We start from the raw sequence: 22820 nt of genomic DNA, 5'->3' as shown, positions 1-22820 counted from the left end.
AACCACATGGTGGCTCACAACCATCTGTAGTGAGGTCTGGCCTGCAGACATACACACAGACAGAATATTGTACACATAATAAATAAATATAAAAAAAAGAAAATACTGTGATCTAATATCATTAAAAAGTATATTGTGTTTTTTAGGCTCTAAGTTGTACATTAAGAGCTCAGCACAAAAATACACATTTCTTTCTTTCCTTCCTTCCTTTCTTCTTCCTTTTTTTTTTTAGACCAGGCTGGCCTTGAACTCACAGAGATCCACAGGCCTCTGCTTCCTGAGTGTTGGAATTGCTGGAATTAAAGGCGTGAGCCACCACCACATGGCCACATTTTTATTTTCTATATTTTTAAGGCAGTGTATCAGCATGAAGCTCTGGCTGACACCTAACTCATTAGATAAACCAGGCTGGCCTCAAACTCAATGTGATCCACTTGCCTCTGCCTCCCCAGTGGTGGGATTAAATGTATATTCCACTCAGTCTGTCAAAGACACTTTTAATGATCTATTTACATCACAAAGTGTCAGATGAAAATTTAGTGGCAGATAAAAGGTTTACTTTTAAGTGTTAATGTTTACAACCATGGAACTCGTAAAAAATATAATTTCTGATTTAATTATATTTGCAAGCGTTGATTTCATGACTAATACTTAAGATTTTTCTGGGAGTTCGTATCCCTAGTTCTGTGTGCCATTCTCTTGAATAGCGAAGAGGTTTAACAAGAAATTTGGCGTGGATGCATGTAAATTTGAAAAGCTTTTTCCTTTCCAACACAGTAAAGAGAACCATCTTTGCAAACAACAATACATAAATTCAAATATTGTAGTAGGTTTTTATGAGAATATTTTGACAATTAGAAGATAAATGAAAAAAAGCGGGACTGTTATAGAGTTCATGTGATCTAAAGTTTACAGAGGAGGGTAACAGAGCTTCAGAGTCTTATGAACAGCAGATTAAACTACTCGCACCCCCATCTCTTCCTCCCGGGTCCCAGCCCCGCAGCTCCTCTGACCTGGGAGGTTGCAGGGCCGCCGGGCTGCGGTTCCCCCATTGCGCTGCTGACTTTCCCAGGCCGCCCCGCGGCGACTGCAGCTCCGGGAGTTTTCGCTTCCCCGCGACTCCTGCCGACTCCTCCGCACCCAGGTCTGCACCACGGGATTGCCAACCCGCAGGTTCCAGAGCTACCACAGGTACTGGCACAAAGCACTTCCGGCTTTTCCTTTTCAGTCTACTTCCGGCTTTTGTACGTCACTCTTCTAAACTCCTCCCACTTCTCCATCCCCTCTGCCTCCCCCTTCCCCGCTCTACTGTAGGCACAGAAACTCCTACACCCTCCCAACAGTTGTTTCTGGTTGAGTTTTCCCTGCCCCACTGAATGTCTCTCCCCTGTGTCTCAGGCTTCCATCTACACAGCTCAGCATTCAGGCTGCCCAGGACCCGCTCTGCACAGCTTCCCCTCATGCTTCCTGCCAGCCTAGACCAGACCTGGATCTAGGAGGACTCTGCACCCTGCTATCTGACCCCCACAGTGAGATCAGAACTTTTCTGTTAAAAATCAGCCAGTAAATCAGCCAGGCGGTGGTGGTGCACGCCTTTAATCCCAGCACTCGGGAGGCAGAGGCAGGCGGATCTCTGTGAGTTCGAGGCCAGCCTGGTCTACAAGAGCTAGTTCCAGGACAGAAACCAAAAAACTACGGAGAAACCCTGTCTCGAAAAACAAACAAACAAACAAACAAACAAAAAAAGACAATACGTCTAACCTCCACTTGATTACCAGGCTACATACTTACACCAAGTCATCATCATCATCATCATTCATGACCCGGCAATGTTCGTTCCATTTATGACCATTCTCCAGTTCTTCCTATCCTGCGCAGTCCTAGATGCTTGCGTCTTTGTCATACCCAAGGTTCCTCATTCTTTCTTTACGATGTCTATTCAGCGTTTTTAGGGCCTCCCTCTTCACCTTATCCCGAGCACTCCTCCAAGCATTACCATCTTCGGGTCTCTGCCATCGATCATTCCCATAACATGGCTCAAGTATCTCAAGCCGTTGCTGTACCCTGTAGTTTACTTCCTTCTGTAGATGGGAGATGTTTCTTAATGTCATCCTTGTGCAACCTGTCTCTTCATATGATGCCTAGAATCCTCCGGAGACATGCCTTCTCAAACACATTTAGCCACTGCTCTGAGAAGAGTGTTTCATTGTCCAGGTTTTGGAGTTGTAAAGAAGGCAGCTCAAGTCAAGTGTCTCATATAATTGTAATTTTGTTGTTATCGTCGTAATGTCTCTCGCAGATCAAACTTTTACTAGTGCCTGGAATGCAGCCCTCATTATCCCTATCTGCCTCCTGACATCTAAAATAGTTCCTCCTTTGAACTGAGATTTCCTTCCAGACAGACAAAGCTGACTGTTTGCTTGAGGTTCTGATTCTTTATTACAATGTTAAAATCCCTTCCCATGTGTTGTATCTCAGTCTTCTCTGTGTTTACATTCATACCAAGTTTTCACTGACTTCCACCACTCTATCTTGGCCTGCAGCTCATTTGGACTTTCAGCAAGTAGTGTGGAATCGTCACCACCTATCTGCATGCCTATCTCTTCATCCTCCAGGGCTCTTGCTATTATTAATTCCAGGAATATATTAAAGAGTAGTGACGAGAGGATGCATCCCTGCAACTCTCCTATGATTTTCTTAAACTAATCACTTAGTTCTTCACAGGCTTTGACTGTAGCAAAGGTATTGTTGTAGGCATTTTCTAGTATTCTTATGATTTTCTCTGGGTACCTGTAGAACCTCATTATTTCCCAATGTCCATTCCTCCAAATGATATCAAATGCCTTCCTGAAGTCGATGCAACACAATATAAGTCTTTTCTAAGTTACTCTTATTTTTCTGCCAGTTGTCTCAAAGTGAAAATCTGATCAATTTTGCTCCTTCGTGTTAGATCTGAATCCGCACTGGGCCTCTGCTGGGATTTCCTCTGTTCTGCCCTTGATCTTTTGCAAGATAATGGAGGAGAAGATCTTGCTGCTATGGCACAATAAACCAATGCTCCTGTAATTGGAGCAGTCCAGCTTGTCCTTCTTCTTGTATATGGGAATTATGACCTAGTGTTTCCATTCTGTGGGTTCACTTTGTGTTCCCATATCTCCCTGAAGAGTCTGAGAAGCGCCTCGGCCCCTGAGTCCATTGTAGTGGCTGTCAGCTCCTCCTCAGTGCCACCCACTCCTGGTGCCTTCTTGCATTTTGCTCCCTTGATAGCTTCCTCTATCTCTCTCCTGTCAATATTTAATATTTCCTCATCATCTTTGGTGGTTCAAGTGGCTGCCGAAGTGTTTTTCATTGACAGCATTAGGGTCATTGTACAGGGTGTTGAGGTATTGTCACCATCTTTTCTTTACTTCCCCTGGTTCTGTTAACAAATGACCTTGCCCATCTTTAATCACCTGAATCTTAGGAGCATATCTGGCAGTTATCAGTCTGATAGTTTCATAGAGAAGATGTGTTATAATATGGAGTTTAGCTTTATCCTTCTTCTCTCTTCTTTGGATCTCCCAGCACAGATAGTTGTGGTGTTTTGTTACCTGTAGATTTCCTTTTCGTTTGCTCTTTAGGGTCCTTCTTTATTCTGCCAGGTTGATCATCTCTGCAGTAAGCCATTCTACTGGCGTTGCCCTTTTTCCATAACCAAGCATCATCTCCTTTGAAGTCTCCTGTATAACTCCTTGATTTCCTCCCATTTGCTTTCTATATTTGTAGAGGGTTGTTTAATAGTTTCCCTCATCTTTTCTTTCAGTGATTCTCTTGTACTCTCTCCATATAGCTGTGTTCATTAGTTGTTTATGATTGATATTCCAGTTTATCTTGCTTTCTGTGCCTCTCCTAATTTTCAGTTGAATGTTGGCCATAACAAGTTGGTGATCTGACCTTAAGTCAGCACTAGGAAATGATCCTCCATGGAAAAACTGGAAACGACCAGCTAGGTCCTATGGAAACCTGGGGAATTTATAGGTGGGTGTAAAGCGGTCCAGCTGGTTGGATAAAGGCTACCACAAGAAGAGGAAGAGACCTGGTCAGTCATCCACATCAACTCAAACCGTGAAACCCAATATGGACACCAAATGATAACAGGCTAAATTTAGATGCCAGCTTTCCATCTCCTACAGAGATGTGACAAACCAAAACCAAATACTGCAACTGGTCCATGGTGAGAGACATTACAGGAACTTGGAGTTTGAAAAGAAATCACTGTCCATTGCTAACAACCCAACACTGGGTTCATCTTGTGATGTACTGTTCTCAGCACTAGATGGCGGTCTTACCATTTTTTTCTAACTCAGAAACAAGTTCTTTTGTGACTCCTGTTAAAGGTGCCTTTTAGATAAAACATAGAATTTTTATGCAATGTTGAATGCAGAGACTATTGGCTGTCCTAGATTAAGAAAATAAATATGGTATGTGGTACCAACCCTTAAAACATCAGTTACACCATCTACCTATGGCTTTGGGAATACTGAAGAAGAGGAGGAGGAAAGGAAATAAGGGAAAGAGGAGGAAGGGTTAAGACGTGCCATTCTTTAGACTCCATACAGCTGTTGTAATCAGTAACCAACAGCAACTGCACTTACCTGCGTTGACCTCACACTAGACCACCATCAGTCTTGGAAAGGGAAAGGCTCACAGGGTCCCATTCTTTAAGTCTCAAACGTCTCTGGATGGATTGTAGGAAAAGATTCACTGCTGTTAGCTGTAGTCCTCTACTGAACCCACCAGACTCCAACACATAGCTTCAAACATACAGTCTCACACATAAGCCTGGTTAATCTCCGAAGATCCCAAAGGAAAATGGATAGAGAGGAATATAACAGAGAAATTTGTTAGAATTGTAGATCAGGATAATGGAGAGTATGAGTGAGAGTGGGCACTATTTGAAGTGTGCATGCACAAACACACACAAAATGTGTGTATATACATACATAGGTGTGTGAGTGTGAAATAGCTAATAATAGATTTTTGTTTTGTTTTTTTTGCAACAGGGTTTCTCTGTGTAACCCTGGCATTCCTAAAACTAGCTTTTTAAAAAAATTTATTTATTTATTAAAATTTTCCACCTCCTCCCCTCCTCCCATTTCCCTCCCACTCCTCCTTCCCCCTCCCTCTCCAGTCCTAAGAGAAGTCAGGGTGCCCTGCCCTGTGGGACGTTCAAGGCCCTCCCCCTCCATCCAGGTCTAGGAAGGTGTGCATCCAAACAGTCTAGGCTCCCAAAAAGCCAGTACATGCAGTAGAATCAAAACCCAGTGCCATTATCATTAGCTTCTCAGTCAACCCTCATTGTCAGCCACATTCAGAGAGTCCGGTCTGATCACATGCTCGTTCAGTCCCAGTCCAACTGGCCTTGGTGAGCTCCCATTAGATCAGTCCCACCATCTCCGTGGGTTGATACACCCCTTGCACTCCTGACTTCTTTGCTCATGTTCTCCCTCCATCTGTTCTTCATCTGGACCTTGGGAGCTCTATCCAGCGCTCCAATGTGGGTCTCTGTCTCTATCTCAATCCATCGCCAAATGAAGGTTCTATGGTGATATGCAAGATATTCATCAGTGTGGCTATAGGAGAAGGCCAGTTCAGGTACCCTCTCCTTTGCTGCCCAGGGACCTAGCTGGGGACATCTCCTTGGACACCTGAGAACCCCTCTAGAGTCAAGTCTCTTGCCAACCCTCCAAGAAGAGCTAATACCTATACTCCTTAATATGTTTCACAAAATAGAAACAGAAGAGTCATTGCCAAACTCCTTTTATGAAGCTACAGTCACCCTGATACCAAAACCACACAAAGACTCAACCAAGAAAGAGGATTACAGACCAATCTCACTCATGAACATCGATGCAAAAATTCTCAATAAAATACTGGCAAACCAAATCCAAGAACACTTAAAAAAATTATCCATTATGATCAAGTAGGCTTCATCCCAGTGATGCAGGGCTGGTTCAACATATGAAAATCTATCAATGTAATCCATCATATAAATAAACTGAAAGTAAAACTAGCTTTTTTTTTAGAGTAAACTAGGCTGGCCTTGAAGTCCCAGAGATCAGCCAGTCTTTTCATCAAGAGTGGTGGGATTAAAGACATTTGCCACCATCCCAAGCTCAGAAATTTTTTTAAAAAATGAATGTATCAGTCTATAGATTGCTTTTGGTTGTATTATTATCTAGTGGTGTTATTTGTTTTTTTATCTATTTATTTATTGTTTTTTCAAGATAGGGTTTCTCTGTGTAATATCCCTGGCTTGTCTGGATCTCACATTGAAGACTAGGCTGTCCTTGAACTCACTGAGATCTACCTACCTCTGCCCCTACAATGTGGCCTGTGCTACCATGCTCAGCCCATTATCTGGTATAATATCAATTAGTACTTAGGGTAAAGAAGCCTTCCTTTCTTGTGTCAAGAAGTATTTTTGAGTAGCAGCTTTGCTATTAGTTTTTCTCTGAAGTTCTGATAGTATCCTGTCAGTCTAGTCATGGGGTTGTTTTAAAGGTGGCATTTTATGCCAGCTTAAATTTAATACTACTTGTATTTCTGTTTAGCTTATTTATTTAATGTTGTTCAAATTTGGTAGGTTATATTCACCTGGTAAGTTATATTCATCTATTTCAATTAGAGTTTCCAATTTAGTGTAACAGAAGTCTTTAAATTCAATAAACAAGAGATCCAGTTGATCACACACTTCTGTCAAGTAGACTGTGCAGTTACCTTGGATAATTGTCAAGACATGATAACAGGACAGGTCATAGATAGTGACACACACCTTTAATCCCAGCACTCAGGAGGCAGAGTGAGTTCTCTGTGAATTCAAGACAAGCCTGGTCTACAGACTGAGTTCCAGGTCATCAAGGACAACACAGCAAAATGCTGTCTCTAAAAAACAAACAAACAAAAAGGACAGATAATGAAAAACAGAGTTGGGCAAGGTTAGGCAAGCTGTTTAACCAGTACTTAGGAGGCACAGGCAAAGGGAATTGAGTTCAAGGCCAGTCAGTAATACATAGTAAGTCTCAAACAGGTGGATATATGCAGTGACATCGTCTCAAATAATGTAAATTGTTCACTGAGAAATAGCTTTCATGATACCAGAAGTACCACGTAAATTTATGAACCACATCAACTCTCATTCTGGCACAATAGACATAAGAATGTAGTAGTGGCATACATATTTTGGCGGAAAGCAACATCTGATAGCTAAACCACAGAAAGACAATACTAAGAAAGAGAATTACAGACCAATCTCACTCATGAACATTGATGCAAAAATACTTAATAAAATACTAGCAAATCAAATCCAAGAACCCATCAGAACCATCATCCACCATGACCAAGTCGTCTTCATCCCATAGATGCAGAGATGGTTCAACATATGAAAATCTGTCAACGTAATCCACCATATAAACAAGCTGGAAAATAAAAACCACATGATGATCTCATTAGATGCCAAAAAAGCAATTGACAAAATACTACATCCCTTCATGATAAAGGTCTTGGAGAGATCAGGGATACAAGGAACACACCTAAACATAATTAAGGCAATATACAGCAAGCCAACAGCCAACATGAAACTAAATGGAGAGAAACTCTCAGCAATTCCACTGAAATCAGAAACAAGACAAGGTTGTCCACTCTCTCCATACCTATTAAACATAGTTCTTGAGATCCTAGCTAGAGCAATAAGATGCCAAAGAAGGATCAAGGGGATACAAATTGGAAAAGAAGAACTCAAACTCTCACTGCTTACTGATGGTATGATAGTTTACATAAGTGATCCCAAAAATTCTACCAAGGAACTTCTATAACTCATAAACATTTTCAGAAATGTATCAGGCTACAAGATTAACTCAAAAAAATCAGTAGCCCTCCTGTACATAGATGCTAAAAGGTTTACAAAAGAAATCAGAGAACCAACACTTTTTACAATAGCCACAAATAGCATAAAATATCTCAGAGTAACTCTAACCAAACAAGTGGAAGACTTGTATGACAAGAGCTTTAAATATTTGAAGAAAGAAATAGTAGAGGACACCAGAAAGTAAAAAGACCTCCCATACTCTTGGGTAGACAGAATTAATATAGTAAAAATGGCAATCTTACTGAAAGCAATCTACAGATTCAACGCAATGCCTAGCAAAATTCTTCAAAGACCTCGAAGGAATTATACTCAACTTCATTTGGAAAAGCAAAAAACCCAGGATAGCCAAAACAATTCTGGGCAATAAAATACTTCTGGAGGCATCACAATTCCTGACTTCAAACTCTACTACAGAGCTACAGTACTGAAAACAGCCTGGTACTGGCATAAGAACAGATAGGAGGACCAATGGAACTGAATAGAAGACTTGGATATCAATCCACACATCTTTGAACACATGATCTTTGATAAAGAAGCAAAAAATACCAACATACAACAAAAGTATATGCTCAACTATGTTCATAGCAGCATTATTTGTAATAGCCAGAACCTGGAAACAACCTAGATGCCCTTCAATGGAAGAATGGATGAAGAAAGTATGGAATATATACATATTAGAGTACTACTCAGCAGTAAAAAACAATGACTTCTTGAATTTTGCATACAAATGGATGGAAATAGAAAACACTATCCTGAGTGAGTTAAGCCAGACCCAAAAAGAGGAACATGGGATGTACTCACTCATATTTGGTTTCTAGCCATAAATAAAGGACATTGAGACTATAATTCGTGATTCTAGAGAAGCTAAATAAGAAGGTGAACCCAAAGAAAAACATATAAGCATCCTCCTGAATATTAACCTTCGTCAGGCAATGAAAGAAGACAGAGACAGAGACCAACATTGGAGCACTGGACTGAAGTCTCATGATCCAAAGGAGGAGCAGAAGGAGAGAGAGCACGAGCAAGGAACTCAGGACCGCGAGGGGTGCACCCACACACTGAGGCAATGGGGATGTTCTATCGGCAACTCACCAAGGCCAGCTGGCCGGGGTCTGAAAAAGCATGGGACAAAACCGGTCTCGCTGAACATAACGGACAATGAGGACTACTGAGAACTGAAGAACAATGGCAATGGGTTCTTGATCCTATTGCACGTAATGGCTTTGTGGGAGCCCAGGTAGTTTGGATGCTCACCTTAATAGTCCTGGATGGAGGTGGGTGGTCCTTGGACCTCCCACAGGGCAGGGAAACCTGCTTGCTCTTTGGGCTGAGGAGGGAGGAAGACTTGATTGGGGGAGGGGGGGAATGGGAGGTGGTGGCGGGGAAGAGGCAGAAATCTTTAACAATTAAATAAATAAATTAATTAATTAAAAAAAGAAGCAAAAAATATCAAATGAAAAAAAGACACCAAAAGGTAGGAGTAAGACAAAAGACTGCATTATCATGATACAAAGAAAGAGCATACCAATTGAGGGTCACCGACTACATTCACAGTTTTTTTAACAGTTTTTTTTAAAGATTTATTTATTATGTATACAGTGTTCTGCCAGAAGAGGGCACCAGATCTCATTATAGATGGTTTTGAGCCACATGTGCTTGCTGGGAATTGAACTCAAGACTTCTGGAAGAGCAGTCAGTTGCTATTAACTTCTGAGCCATTTCTCCAGCTCCCATAGTTAAACATTCTGTTGCTAGAACAAAACAAGTCATGCTCACACACTAGACCAAAACATCCTGTAGGCAAACCACTCCCTGGGTGGAATATACAGTTATCTCCATAAAGGAACTGGAACTTAGTTGGATCTTTACAGTCTTGTTTGAGGTAGGAACAATCTAGTTCTCTATTCCTGGAGTACAAGGTCTAGCTATTATCCACACTGGTTGACAATAACCTTGAGAAAGCAGAACTCTCTGGTCAACACCTAGGTGGGACCTTTGTTTGAGGTAGAAACAGACAATAACCTTGAAGGAACTAGAGGAAAATTCCAACTCTCTGATCTTTGGCCAATGTGAAAATAGGCTCACATTTCCAGGCCTCCACACTCTAGGTAGCTTGTCTTGTCTGGTCTTTGCAGCTTGACTGGAGTCTGCTTCATGGTTAGTCTGAGTATCTTCTGTGTAGCTCAGCTTGCCTGAAAGAGTCAGCAGCCCTTATCAATTATATATGCTTGAGGGAGGAGAGCACTAGTGAATCTTGTCAGTTCAGTGACATCTTAAAGCTATTAAGTTGCTTATTTCTGAGTTTATGGGAGCTTCAATGCAGGATGAAATATTTTACAAGAGTGAAAATCAACTTTTATGTCAGGACCCCTTTGGGGTTGCATATCAGATATCTGCCATATGATTATGATTAATAACAGTAGCAAAATTACAGTTATATGGTAGGAACTAAAATAATTTTATAGTTGGAGTCATCACAACATGAGAAACATTATCTGAGAGAACATTAGGATGGTTGAGAGAATTATTCTTGTAATGGTCTGTCCTGTCCCTTTAAGAGACAAGCCATGCCCACTCCTTCCCCTGTCTGCCAAAGGAAGCTGATCTTCAGTTTTCAGCTACAGTCTCTTCTTTTTCATCTCTTGAAGAGGCAGCTTCTGTCTTTCCCTTCTCCCCCTCCTCCTCTCTCTCTCTCTCTCTCTCTCTCTCTCTCTCTCTCTCTCTCTCTCTCCTCTCTCTGCCTCTCTCTCTGCTCTTCTCCCCTTCTCTCTTTTCCCCTCCACAACCCACTAAATAAATATCCAAACCTCACTCTGCATGGCGTGTCTATCCATCTCTGTTTCCTCTCACCCGCTGGGGCTGCAGTTCCCTGTCTGGGACTCATTGCTCCTTGTGGCCCACTGCAGCCTCTTGGGCAACTGCGCCATAACTGCCTGACACTGGCTGCTCTCTGGACCCGCTGCCTGCTGCCTGCCACTGATCAGGGACCTGTGACATGGTCCCATGGCCTGCTGCCCACTGCTGCTGCTTGAGGGCCTGCAGTGTTTCTTCCGCTGTGCCCCCTTGGGGAACCTGCATCATTTTTACTTAAACCATAACAATACTGCCTTAGATCACACTGCTCTTTTATCTCTCTTTTAAGAGCCTGTGTTTTAAGGACTTTATTACAAGAATGAAGGGTTTTTATCTTAGAGGAAGCTGATACACATTATCCACTTATGGGCGTGAACTCCAAGGACTTGCCACCTTACCAATGAACACTTGCCCATCATGTTTTGTAGTGCTATTTCATTTGTATTCTTTTTGTGCTTTGTTTTGTTTTTGAGAGAGGATTTTTCTGTCTAACAGCCCTACCTGTCCTGGATCTAACTCCTGGAGGATAGGTTGGCCTCAAACCCACAGAAATCTGCCTGTCTCTGCCTCCCAAGTGCTGGGATTAAATGTATGTGCCTCCACCACCCAGATCATTTGTATTTTAATAAATAAAGCTTACCTGAAGTTGAGAGAGTAAAACAGCCGCATTGATCAGCCTTACAGACAAGGCAGTGATGACAACACATACCTTTAATCTCAGTAGCCACACTAGTTTGCCATAGAAAGTGGTCACCTTTATTCCCAACCCTAGAAAGGAATAAAAATGGAAAGAGATAGCTCTCACTCACAATCTCATGCTGAGATTCCTGTAGGAGGATTGCCATGTTGGACTGAAATAGAGGAAAGAGGTCAGTGACTGGCTGGTTTGCTCTCTAAACTTAAAGCAAGCTTTATTTATTAAAATACAAATGAAATATCACTACAATGTTCATTGCTGCTTTATTGACAACGTCTAGGAAACAGAATCAAGTTAGATGTCCATCAACTGACACATGGTTAAACGAAAATGTATGCCTTAGCTTCAAATTTGTTGTTTTTCCATTTCTTTTTTTTTTTTTTCGAGACAGGGTTTCTCTGTAGCTTTGGTGCCTGTCCCAGAACTAGCTCTTGTAGACCAGGCTGGCCTCAAACTCACAGAGATCCGCCTGCCTCTGCTGGGATTAAAGGCGTGCGCCACCACCGCCTGGCTGTTTCTCCATTTCATGTAAGATTATATGTACACGTCAGAAAGCCATCAAAGGACCAGTAGTGGAGACATGCAGGAAGATGGCATTGATAGTAGAATAAAGGTGATATGAAATTAGAGTGCAATTCTGGGGGCAGAATGGCTCAAGTAAGTAGTTCAGTGATGAGGAGAGCGGGCTGCAGAATGGTCAATTTAAATGAGATTACCATTAAGAAGCTATATAGGAACCTTCATTTTGAAACCAAGTTTAAAAATATGAGAGGATAGTTATAATAGAATTATTTTTGGGGTCTGAGAGTCTGAAACAATGCAAGCAGGTACAATAGTTCACGTAAAGTAAGATCTTTATTGAATTGAACAGCAAAAATTTTTGGTCAAGGAGAAAAGTACAGATTCTGGAGCTCAGTGTGTTCCTGAACTTTCATTCAGAAAGTATTTATACCCTCCAAACCACAACATCTGTGCAAGTCACAGTTACAGTTTACACCCACAAGGACATAGAGATTAGTGGTTTTCCCTATGTGCTTCATCATGATCAATGGACAAAGAATGTAAGCTTTTCAGTCCAACCTATCAGATTCATTTGTTCTTTGTATTGTTAGAAGCAACCTCAACATTTTAGAGAACCAAAGATGTGTAAGCGATGATTTCTATTATTTAAGGAGGAGATATGTCAGCTATTGGAAAGGCCTAGCTCCTTTAGGGCTTGGGCAGTTGAACTTTTTTTCATCCTACAAGTAAAACAGATCCTGAAGTCAAAATGTCAGTACTTAGTACAAGGTACTTTTACCTGTTCCCAACAATATAATATAATGGGGAATTGGATAATGTGTGTGAAAACTTTAATTTGGGATGGGGCAGGAATACAGAAGGAAGAGTGGGAGGATGTGGTTGTTTTAATAGAAATGGTCCCCAAAGATTCATGTTTTGAATACTTATAGGGAGTGGCACTATTAGGAGATATATTTAAGTCAGAACTAAGCTTGTGCATATGTTTAGTAACACTGTGCTATAAATGAATGGGACATTGGATAATGTGTGCTAGATATTAAACTGGGGTTGGGGTAGGAATAAGTGAAGAAGAGTAAGGGGGTTAACCAAAAGGAAGGATGTATGAAGAAGCCTCTTGAAATCCCACTGTCTTACAGGTTAATAGTAAATATGATTTTAAAACTTTGAACAGAGGTGTCCCACATGTGTGAATAATGCTGCTTCCAGATGCCAGGGCTACTAAATGAAACTCCTTGTACCAGATACTGCTTATCTGCCTAGGAATTACTGGTCAGAGAGGCCTGAGAGACATCTGAAACAAAACAGGTGCCAGTATTCTTACTTTGCCACCCTAAGAACATGGTGTTGCTGTAAACACCAAACACTTTGGCTTCAAGATCAAGAGAGAGCAACTTGAACTTACCAGGAATTTCTCCCAACTGGCTCCCTTTCATAGAACTGTAAGGTCATGTGAGGGCTGATGGCAAAGAAAATAAGTTAATATTCTTACCCACGGACTCTACATCATACAATACCAACCTATTGGGCAAAATGTGTATGCAATACTGGCAAAACTGTAAACTGGCATAGCCCACTGCTCTTCATTGAATTTCCATAGAGAGGAATCCATGCCTTTCACAAACCAAGGCTTCGAAGTATAAGTCCAAAGACAGAAACTATTTATGTTTTATTAATGATGATATTGTCAATCTGCCATCTAAATATTCATATCTATAATTATCAATTTTTCTACTCTCAACTTTGATGAAAGAAATCTCCTCTTGTAGTAGGTACTTGATAATGCAGAGACTCATAACTGTTCAAGAAGTATTAAGAAAAAGTAACTGTGTAAGATTAGGGCAATTAAAATTTCATCACGACGGAGGGATGGTACCATGAGCCTCCTTTACCTCCATGAAGGTCTGTTGACAGTAAATGAAAGCTATGTCATTTTATTATTTGTGTCCAGCAAATACTTTTCTTCAGTAGTTCAAAATTCATGCCCTGAGGGATTTCTTTCTTTCTTTTTTTTTATTGCTTTACTTTTTTGAGATGGGATTTCTCTGTATAGTCCTTGCTCTGTTGGGAATTGCACTGTGGACCAGGCTGAACTAAAAAAAAATCCACGTTTCTTACTCCACAGTGCTGAGATGAAAGGGATACACCACCAAGCCCAGAGTCTTAGAGATTTCTAAGCTGTTTTTGATCAGCCTGTGATGTCACAGTCAGAGCCTATCTCTTTACAGTTGCTCACTTTCTTGCTATTTGTAAGGTTTCAGTCTTAGTGTAAAGATTATTGAAAGCGAACAAAAGATGAGACTGAATTAGAACATTGTCTTTCAAGCTGAAGTTGCATTGATGTTGGCAATTTCAGCACTAGGTAAAGGATTTATCAAATTCAATTTATTTGGTGGGCGAAATTTCCAATGAACAGAAGGTATGGGGATTATATATGGTATTCTTTTACATGTTTTCTCAGAATTATGAAATTTGTGGTATACTGAACAATTAGGTTTTTGTCACATTTTTTGAAAAAAATAATCAGCAGCATTTATTCCATTATTGTCATGCATTACTACCTCATTTCATTGCATTCATCCCTGCAGTGAAAACCCTACACCCAACTAGCAGTTATTTTCCTTTGTCTCTGTTCCCAGGCTCTGTCAAGTACTAACTTATTTTCCAACCCCACTTATTATATTTTATTTAAATAGAATACATGATGTATTGTTTCTGAAATTTCATTCATCATATCTTCAAGTTTTATCCATTTTATTACATACATTAATATTCCATTTCTTTTTCATCTTTGGATAGTTATAATTCTGCTACTCATATTAACACAACCTTTGTTTTTTGAATACTTGGAAGCATTCTCAGTACTAGTAGAATGCTAGGTCATGTGGCAATTTGAAATTTTACTTTTTAAGAGATTTTCAATCTTTTTTATCATAACACTTTTATTTTGCAGGTTTAAGGATTCTAGTTTCTTGGCATTATCACCAATATTTGCTATTTTATGTTTACTAATATGATTTCCCTTCTATTGAGTAGCAAGTGATATCCCATTGCCATTTTTATTTATCTTTTTCTAATGACGTGTTCATCTTCCATTTGTATTTTTTTAAAGTTACTAGATTTTGTCCTTATTATAATTTATTTTACTTTCTTCAAGACAGGGTTTATGTATACCTGGCAGTCCTGGATCTCACTATGTAGACCAGGATCGCCTCAGACTCTTAGAAATCTTCTAGCGTCTGCCTCCTGAGTGCTGGGGCAAAAGGTATGCACTACATAGTCCGTCTTTATTATGAATTCTTAAATGCAGAACATTTTGCTTTGTTTTGTTCTTTGAAAAACAGCCTTAGCTGTTGTGGAACTAGCTGGGTACACTAGGCTGGCCTTGAACTCACAGGTATCCACCTGCCTGTCCCCTGAATGCCAGGATTAAAGACATGTGGTACCACAACACGTAAAAATGACTTTATTATTGCATTTCCCAGGAGCTGGAGTCAAGGTAGTTCTTAAAGAGCCCTGGTGCCCTTCCAGAGGACTGGAGTTCGATTCCTAACACACATTGAAGAGATCACAACTATCTGAAAATCCAGCCTCGTGGAATCTTATGTCCTCTGCTGCATTCCCAGGAACCTGGCAAGCATGGAGTGCAGAGAAAGATTAGCAAAGCAACTCTTTACACATTGGGCAAAGCACCCATACATGTGAAAAAAAATTCACACTGTTATTATGGCAAAATTTTTTAAAATATAAACTCGTTGATATCTTCTAAGATTTAAAACATCATAACAGGTTTTCACAAGTTTCTTATCTCTATGTTTCTATTTATTGTAGTTTGTCTTTTTGGTTGGACTTTCTTTGGACCCACAGCACCCAAACAATGACACAATGACGTATTATAAATTATGAAACCTTGACCTTTACGTTTGTTCCCAACTAGCTCTTATAACCTAAGTAACCGTTTCTATTAACCTACATTTTGTCAACTGGCTCTTTACCTCTCTTCCATTTTGTACATCAGATGTCTCCCATGTCTTTTTGGCATCTGCTGCCACACCAGATTCATCCCAAGTTCCTTTCTCTGCTGAGAAGTTCTGCCCATTTTCTCCCACCTAGCTACTGGACATTCAGCTCTTTATCAAACTAATCAGAAGGAACTTTGGCAAAGACACATCTTGACAGTATACAAAAAATTATCCCGTAGCATACTGTATATGCTGTTAGGCTTTATAGGCAGAGAACACCTAAAAAATGCTATGACACATTATGAGAATGGTATTTTTCTCTCCAGTGCCAACTCTCTGATGTGTTTTAAGATTTGAAAGACAGATATAGGGTATGCTAGTCATTGTATTTGTTGTTTCTCTCTAGTATGAATGTTCTGATGGGCTTTGAGGTGGGAGTACCTAGTAAAAGATTTGTCACATTCCTTACAACTGTATGGTCTCTCTCCAGTATGAATTCTCTGATGTGTTCTAAGATGTGACATGTCGATAAAGGATTTATTACATTCCTGACATTTGTGAGGTCTCTCTCCAGTGTGAACACTCTGATGTCTTCTAAGAGTCGAAATACGGAGAAAGGACATGTTACAGTGTTTGCATTTGTGAATTTTCTCTCCTGTATGAATTTTCTGATGTTTTCTGAGGTCCGAGCATGTAGTAAAACATTTGCCACATTCCTTACAACTGTAAGGTCTCTCTCCAGTGTGGACTCTCTGATGCGTTCTAAGATATGAGTTATGGGTAAAGGATTTCTCACATTCCCTACATTTGTAAAGTTTCTCTCCAGTATGAATTTTCTGATGTGCTCTAAGAGTTGAAAGTCGGGTAAAACATTTGTCACATTCTTCACATCTGTAAGGCTTCTCTCCAGTTTGTATTCTCTGATGTACAGTGAGGCTTGAGGCTGCACAGAAATATTTCACACATTTCCTAGATTGGTATGGTGTCTCTCCAGTGGAGAATTTTTGTTGCAAGAGACTGTAAGCAGAGGTGAAATAGTCATCATATTCTCCTTGCCTGTGTTCTGATCTTGCAGTGTAGAGTCTCTGATCTTGAGTAATGTTGGGATACAAATTTAATGATTTCTCACAGACTTTAGATTTGCAAGGTTCTTCTCCAGTGTGCATGCTGTCATGTCTATCTAGGTTTGATGAGTCAATAGAGTCATCCCTGTGATTACTGCATCTGTAGTTATTAGAGCTTTCTGTAGTTTCACTTGTTCTATAAAGTGCACTTGTAGAGGGATCATGAAGCAGTTTGTCAAGGTCATTACACTGAGAAGACTCCTTTTCAGTCTTCACTTGTTGATAGACAGGATCACATATGCAACAGTTCTCTGAAAATGAATACAATTCAGATTAATAGGGCTTGATACAACACTAAACATTTGATAAATGGCTGTCTTCCTAAGTTCTTTCTAAAGATAAGTGAATCAGAAACTAATTAGACATTTATCTTCTATCATAATTGAATGTATTCTCACAAAAACAGACAGACAGGCTGCAAGGGTCTGAGATACGGCAGATACCTCATCCTTATCAAAAATGTCTAATGGCAGAAGATGGATCAGGAAAGTGAGGCATAAGCAATTAGCTGTGGGATGGCACTCATTGACTGATTGTATTAAGAATACATGTCTTGGGGGCTGGAGAGATGGCTCAGTGGTTAAGAGCATTGACTGTTCTTCCAGAGGACCTGAGTTCAATTACCAGCAACCACATGGTGGCTCACAACCATCTGTAATGAGATTTGGCGCCCTCTTCTGGCCTGCAGGCATACATGGAGGCAGAATGTTGTGTACATAATAAATAAATAAAAATCTTCTGGCCTGCAGGCATACATGGAGGCAGAATGTTGTGTACATAATAAATAAAAATCTTAAAAAAAAAGAATACATGTCTCTATTTTTAAATATTTCATCTCAGAAGATTGCTGAAGAATACTGTTAAGAAGGGCCAATTCCTTTAAATATTAAAGTCTTACTTAAAAATATCAAATGGTTTGTCTTTCTAGAAAAATATATTAGATTCTTTCAAATTAATGGAAGGAAAGCTAGTATTCTGCCAGACAGCAGAGGCTCAGATCATTTGATGTAGGTTTGAAATGGGCAGCTATTGCTTATTTCTATCTTTCCCGGTCTTAGCTTTACATACTACTGTGTTTCCTAACTTTCTTCATATGCTTATTTCCAAGTCTATTCAGCCCACCGACTTCTGAGAGGGTGTCTGTGTATTCTCCACTGGACAAAATATGTAATATGAAGATAGACATGCAAGGAAGGCAATTTCAGACTAATACTAATTCATGAATTCACATTAGGCTTATAATTTGTAAAATTATTCCCATCTGATATTAGCATAGTTAAATAAAATGCATTTTATGCCCGGCAGTAATGGCACATGCTTTTACCCCAGCACTCGGGAGGCAGAGGCAGGTGGATCTCTGTGAGTTCGAGGCCAGCCTGGTCTACAAGAGCTAGTTCCAGGACAGGCACCAAAGCTATAGAGAAACCCTGTCTCGAAATACAAAAAACTAAAACAAAACAAAACAAAACAAAAAAAAAAAACCAAACCAAAAAATTACAGTTTGTACTGATATTAAGTCACCATAAATCAGGTGCAATAAGACACAATACCTTGTAACAGTTACAACAGGCAGGATGCATCGTGGGACCAGAATACTCCACTAAGTTCAATGATGAGGCATTCTTTCAAATGGAATCAAATATAGCAAAAGCATTCTCAGCTCTTGCTTTCTCTTTCACTGGAAGCCATCACTGTTGTCCTGCTTATTCACGAGCCCACCCTGGTTTTGACTACTCTCTCCTCTCCACATTCCAGGGCAATCTCATTTGCTCAGGACAGGTGACCAGGCCTATCTTGCATACAATAATCCACATGTCCTGTGAGGTAGCCAATGACCCATGCTAGAATTTTTAGAAAGAATAGAGACATCAAACAAAATATTGTGCTCAGTACATCAAGAGAACACAAAATAGAAGAAACTAGGAATGATTTCCAATTGCTATTTCTTGCCAGAATCTTTTAGCATATTTAAGGAAAAATTTCAGATCGCCTATCCTGAGCTTTTTCTCACAAAACCATGAAAGTTAGAATGATGGACTTGGAGCTTTAAGATATATATGGAAATATATATGGAATTTATTTTGGAAACACAGTGAGGTTTACAAGGCACCTTTAACATGGAAATTAAAAGAGAGTCAAATTCCATGAAAAAGTTATTTCTAGTACCAAACTTTCCTGCCTTCCATTGTTTCTAGGACAGCTTAACAGAGTTTATAAGTCAGTATATACAAAGAATGATTTAGGAATTCTACAATAAAAATGCTCTCACCCACAAAAAGCAGGCTGCTGTAATTCTCCAACATCACATCAATGTACAAAGCCCTCTGAGCAGAGTCTAGGCATTCCCACTCTTCCTGGGAGAAGTTCACAGTCACATCCCTGAATGTCAATGGACCCTGAAACACAAAGTACAGTTTGACCAGGTGATTCTAGAAAGAGGCTTTCCTTCAGATAAGGAGGCTTGAGGAAATTAGGGATGTAGATGAGTGAATACAATTACTCAAAGCAATGATTTCTGATATAGTTACGCATTATAATGAATGTTCCAAGTCTTTGAAATCAAGATGACAAAGTAGTTTCACAAGCACATCCATGAAAAGAGACACACCTTTAGGTCTGGACACAGTTGTCTACCTGGTATGGATGCTGTGTTTGTGTCCCATGGATCACAGTGTACATGTCTCAGAAGGAAAATGGTGATGCGGAAATGTGCTAACGTAGCAACAGTGAATCAATCCTGTGCATTTTTCAGTCTCACACGATTGTATTCCTAACATGCTCAGTTTGCATGTTTAAATTCCATCAACTCCATTCCATTAAAGAGAAAAGGAATGAGTATGGAAGACAGAATTCACAATTGAATCTATAGGTAAAGAGCTATTTTTTCCCCACAGTAACAACGAGTGTAACAGCAATGTATACTGTCAATTTTAACATTATAACATAAGATGAAGCAGTCTATGGGATTACTTTTATAAGAATATCTGAGTTACTGGCAAGCCGATAGAAAAATCAACATTAGCCATATTTGATATAATCTAAAATTTTACACAAGGATAGGCATAAGGCAACTAAAACAAATAATTTTAGAAGTTCTGGGGACTATTTCACCCCCAAAGAGTTATAAAAATTGGGGTAAGCCGGGCGGTGGTGGCGCACGCCTTTAATCCCAGCACTTGGGAGGCAGAGGCAGGTGGATCTCTGTGAGTTCGAGACCAGCCTGGTCTATAAGAGCTAGTTCCAGGACAGGAACCAAAAGCTACGAAGAAACCCTGTCTCGAAAAACCAAAAAAAAAAAAAAAATAAAATAAAAAAAAAAAAAAATTGGGGTAATTCCCAAACCACATCAAATAGTTTGTGAGTAGCAGCTAAGCATGTACACGTAAGTATAGTAACTGTGCATATATTCAGAAGTGACATAGATTTCCTGAGAAAGTGATTATACTAAATTCTGTGAGAATTACAGCCACTGTTCAGTACAAATATCATAGAGCTCAAAGAATTGCTCAGGAGAAAACTTTAGCTACTGTATCTGAATTTTGTGGTTATCAGCATGTTCCCTTTTAGTACTTCTGCTGTATTGCCTATCACACTTTAGGTTAGTAGTGTTCATGATTCTTCCTTTATTTCTGTGAAAATAGAAAGTGTTAACATAATCTTTCTGAGTCATGAGTCAGGAATAGAAATACAAATGAGAGCCCATTTCCTAAATCTCTACGTTAAAACACTGCAGCTTCATGGTAGGGGAGCAGAGCCATGACTCTCACAGGAACAGACTAGAGGAAAAGAATCATGAGGAAATGTTCTGCATCAAATATGCACACCAATTAGTCAATGCCCTCAATTCCTGATGAATTCCACGTAATGCTACATAATGACTCCCAACCAAAAAGGCTGCACAGTGGGATCCTGTATTTTGTGTGTGTGTGGTGGCGGGGAGGATAGAGAATAAAATATACTGATCTCTCAGGTTTAGGAAGTTACCACTGAACATCCTAATCAAGTAGGTGATGTGATCAGCAATTCTCCTGAGACAGATATCAGGTGTCAACAAACACATGTACATGTCATCACTGTTGTGATATTAAACACCAAAGAGAAATACGAGTAGAGTACAATTTGAATCTACGCTCAAGAACATCAGTTTCATAGCAACATCAACCTATGTTCTGCACTGTCGAGTGTGCTTACATTTTTAGTAGTAGGATCCAAGTTTTTTACACAGCATTAAAAATCAAGATCTGTCTCTTTCAATCCCACACATTGCTAAGATATTGTGACAGCTATTCCTGTGGGTCAATATGTGCTTTTCATAACCAGGACTCAAGGAAATGTGACGAACCCCACCAACGGCGCCTACATGCCACAGGAGCCCTCACTGTGACAGATCCCACCAACGGAGCCTACATGCCACGGGAGCCCTCACACTAACATATAAAGATATAGTTCGATACTCTACGGCAATTGGGCTTCAACACATATTTTGTTCATGCGTTAGAGTGGATATATTTTCAAAATTAAAGATCATAAGTTCATGTGGGATATTTATCCTCAAATAATTGGGGGAGAGTAAAATTGAGAAAAGTGCTATACAGAGATGTAGACATACTGAGTTACAGTGTACAGGTGTAATCATAACAGAATACTATAGAGGCTCCAGGAAGAATACTGTAAAGCCATGCCCACTAAATATTTAATAATGGAGGCAAAAAGATAAATTAGAATAATATGGCCTTTTTAGCAAATGGTGCAGGCACACCTGGATCCAAGTAGGTGAATGAAATTAGATTCTTATCTTTCATTTGTAAAAAAAAAAATACATTAAAATGGATCAAAAATCTTATTTGAAACAAGAAACAGAAACCTAGAAAACATAGAGAATATCCATGAGGATATTGGGATGGGCAAGGACTTCTCAATTAGAAAGAACAGCAACAGCATAGGATTTGGTTCCAGAGGATTAGCAAGTAACCCTTGTTGTTCATGAGCCCCCACTGGGCCATACCTGGCTTAGCTCCAGAGTTTTCACTCAGCCCCTAATCCATCATTTGTATTAAAGATTTCTTTTGTTACCCTATGTTAATCTTATCAGAGAGGTTCCCATGGATAAAAAGCCTATGTAAAACTTGGTTTAGAGAAAACCAGGAAAACCGAAGTACCTCATCAATTAGGTATTTGCACCTGGCACTGTATTTTCAGAAAATTCATTCAGTTTGTGTTGACATATGGAAATCTACTAGTGAAAGTGGAAATATATGAAAAAATAAAGATGCCAAGAGTCAAAGGGAAAGTGCTTCAGTTCACCAAGACTAAGCCCCCTGCAGCCACAGAGGCTGAGATCATTCTCATGCCTCTGATTCTTCATTTCACCAACCTGCGTGATCCCACATACCCATTCTGCTATACACGTGACAATTAACATTTTTTTAAATTTTATTTTTTGGTTTTTGGAGACAGGGTTTCTCTGTAGCTTTGGAGCCTCTTCTAGAACTAGCTCTTGCTGACCAGGCTGGCCTCAAACTCACAGAGATCCTCCTGCCTCTGTCTCCCGCGTGTTGCTATTAGAAGCATGTGCCACCACCGCCCAGTTTACAAGCGACAGTTAAGTGCAGTTATATTATACAGTGTCAGAAGGAAGGAAGGAAGGAAGGAAGGAAGGAAGGAAGGAAGGAAGGAAGGAAGGAAGGAAGGAAGGAAGGAAGGAAGGAAGGAGGCACATTTTCCCTCACATGCAGAGTCTAGACACAGTATGTGTCTGT

General features: G+C 39.9%; 1 protein-coding gene across 1 annotated transcript in view; it reads right to left on the bottom strand.

The window, feature by feature from the left end:
* Positions 1 to 14131: 14131 nt before the first annotated feature.
* Positions 14132 to 22820, bottom strand: part of LOC130867948 (zinc finger protein 836-like) — a 58355-nt gene continuing 49666 nt past the window's right edge. The window contains exons 8-9 of the mRNA XM_057760173.1: positions 19331 to 19457; positions 14132 to 17312 (exon numbers count right to left, since the gene is read on the bottom strand). Of these exons, the coding sequence (XP_057616156.1) occupies positions 16318 to 17312; positions 19331 to 19457 (1122 nt within the window). The 3' untranslated portion in view covers positions 14132 to 16317. The remainder of the gene's footprint in view (positions 17313 to 19330; positions 19458 to 22820) is intronic.

The sequence above is a fragment of the Chionomys nivalis genome, chromosome 2, assembly GCF_950005125.1.
Source record: "Chionomys nivalis chromosome 2, mChiNiv1.1, whole genome shotgun sequence".
Classification (NCBI taxonomy): domain Eukaryota; kingdom Metazoa; phylum Chordata; class Mammalia; order Rodentia; family Cricetidae; genus Chionomys; species Chionomys nivalis.
Note: the sequence above shows the minus strand (reverse complement) of the source record. Positions and strands in the feature narration are given on the sequence as shown.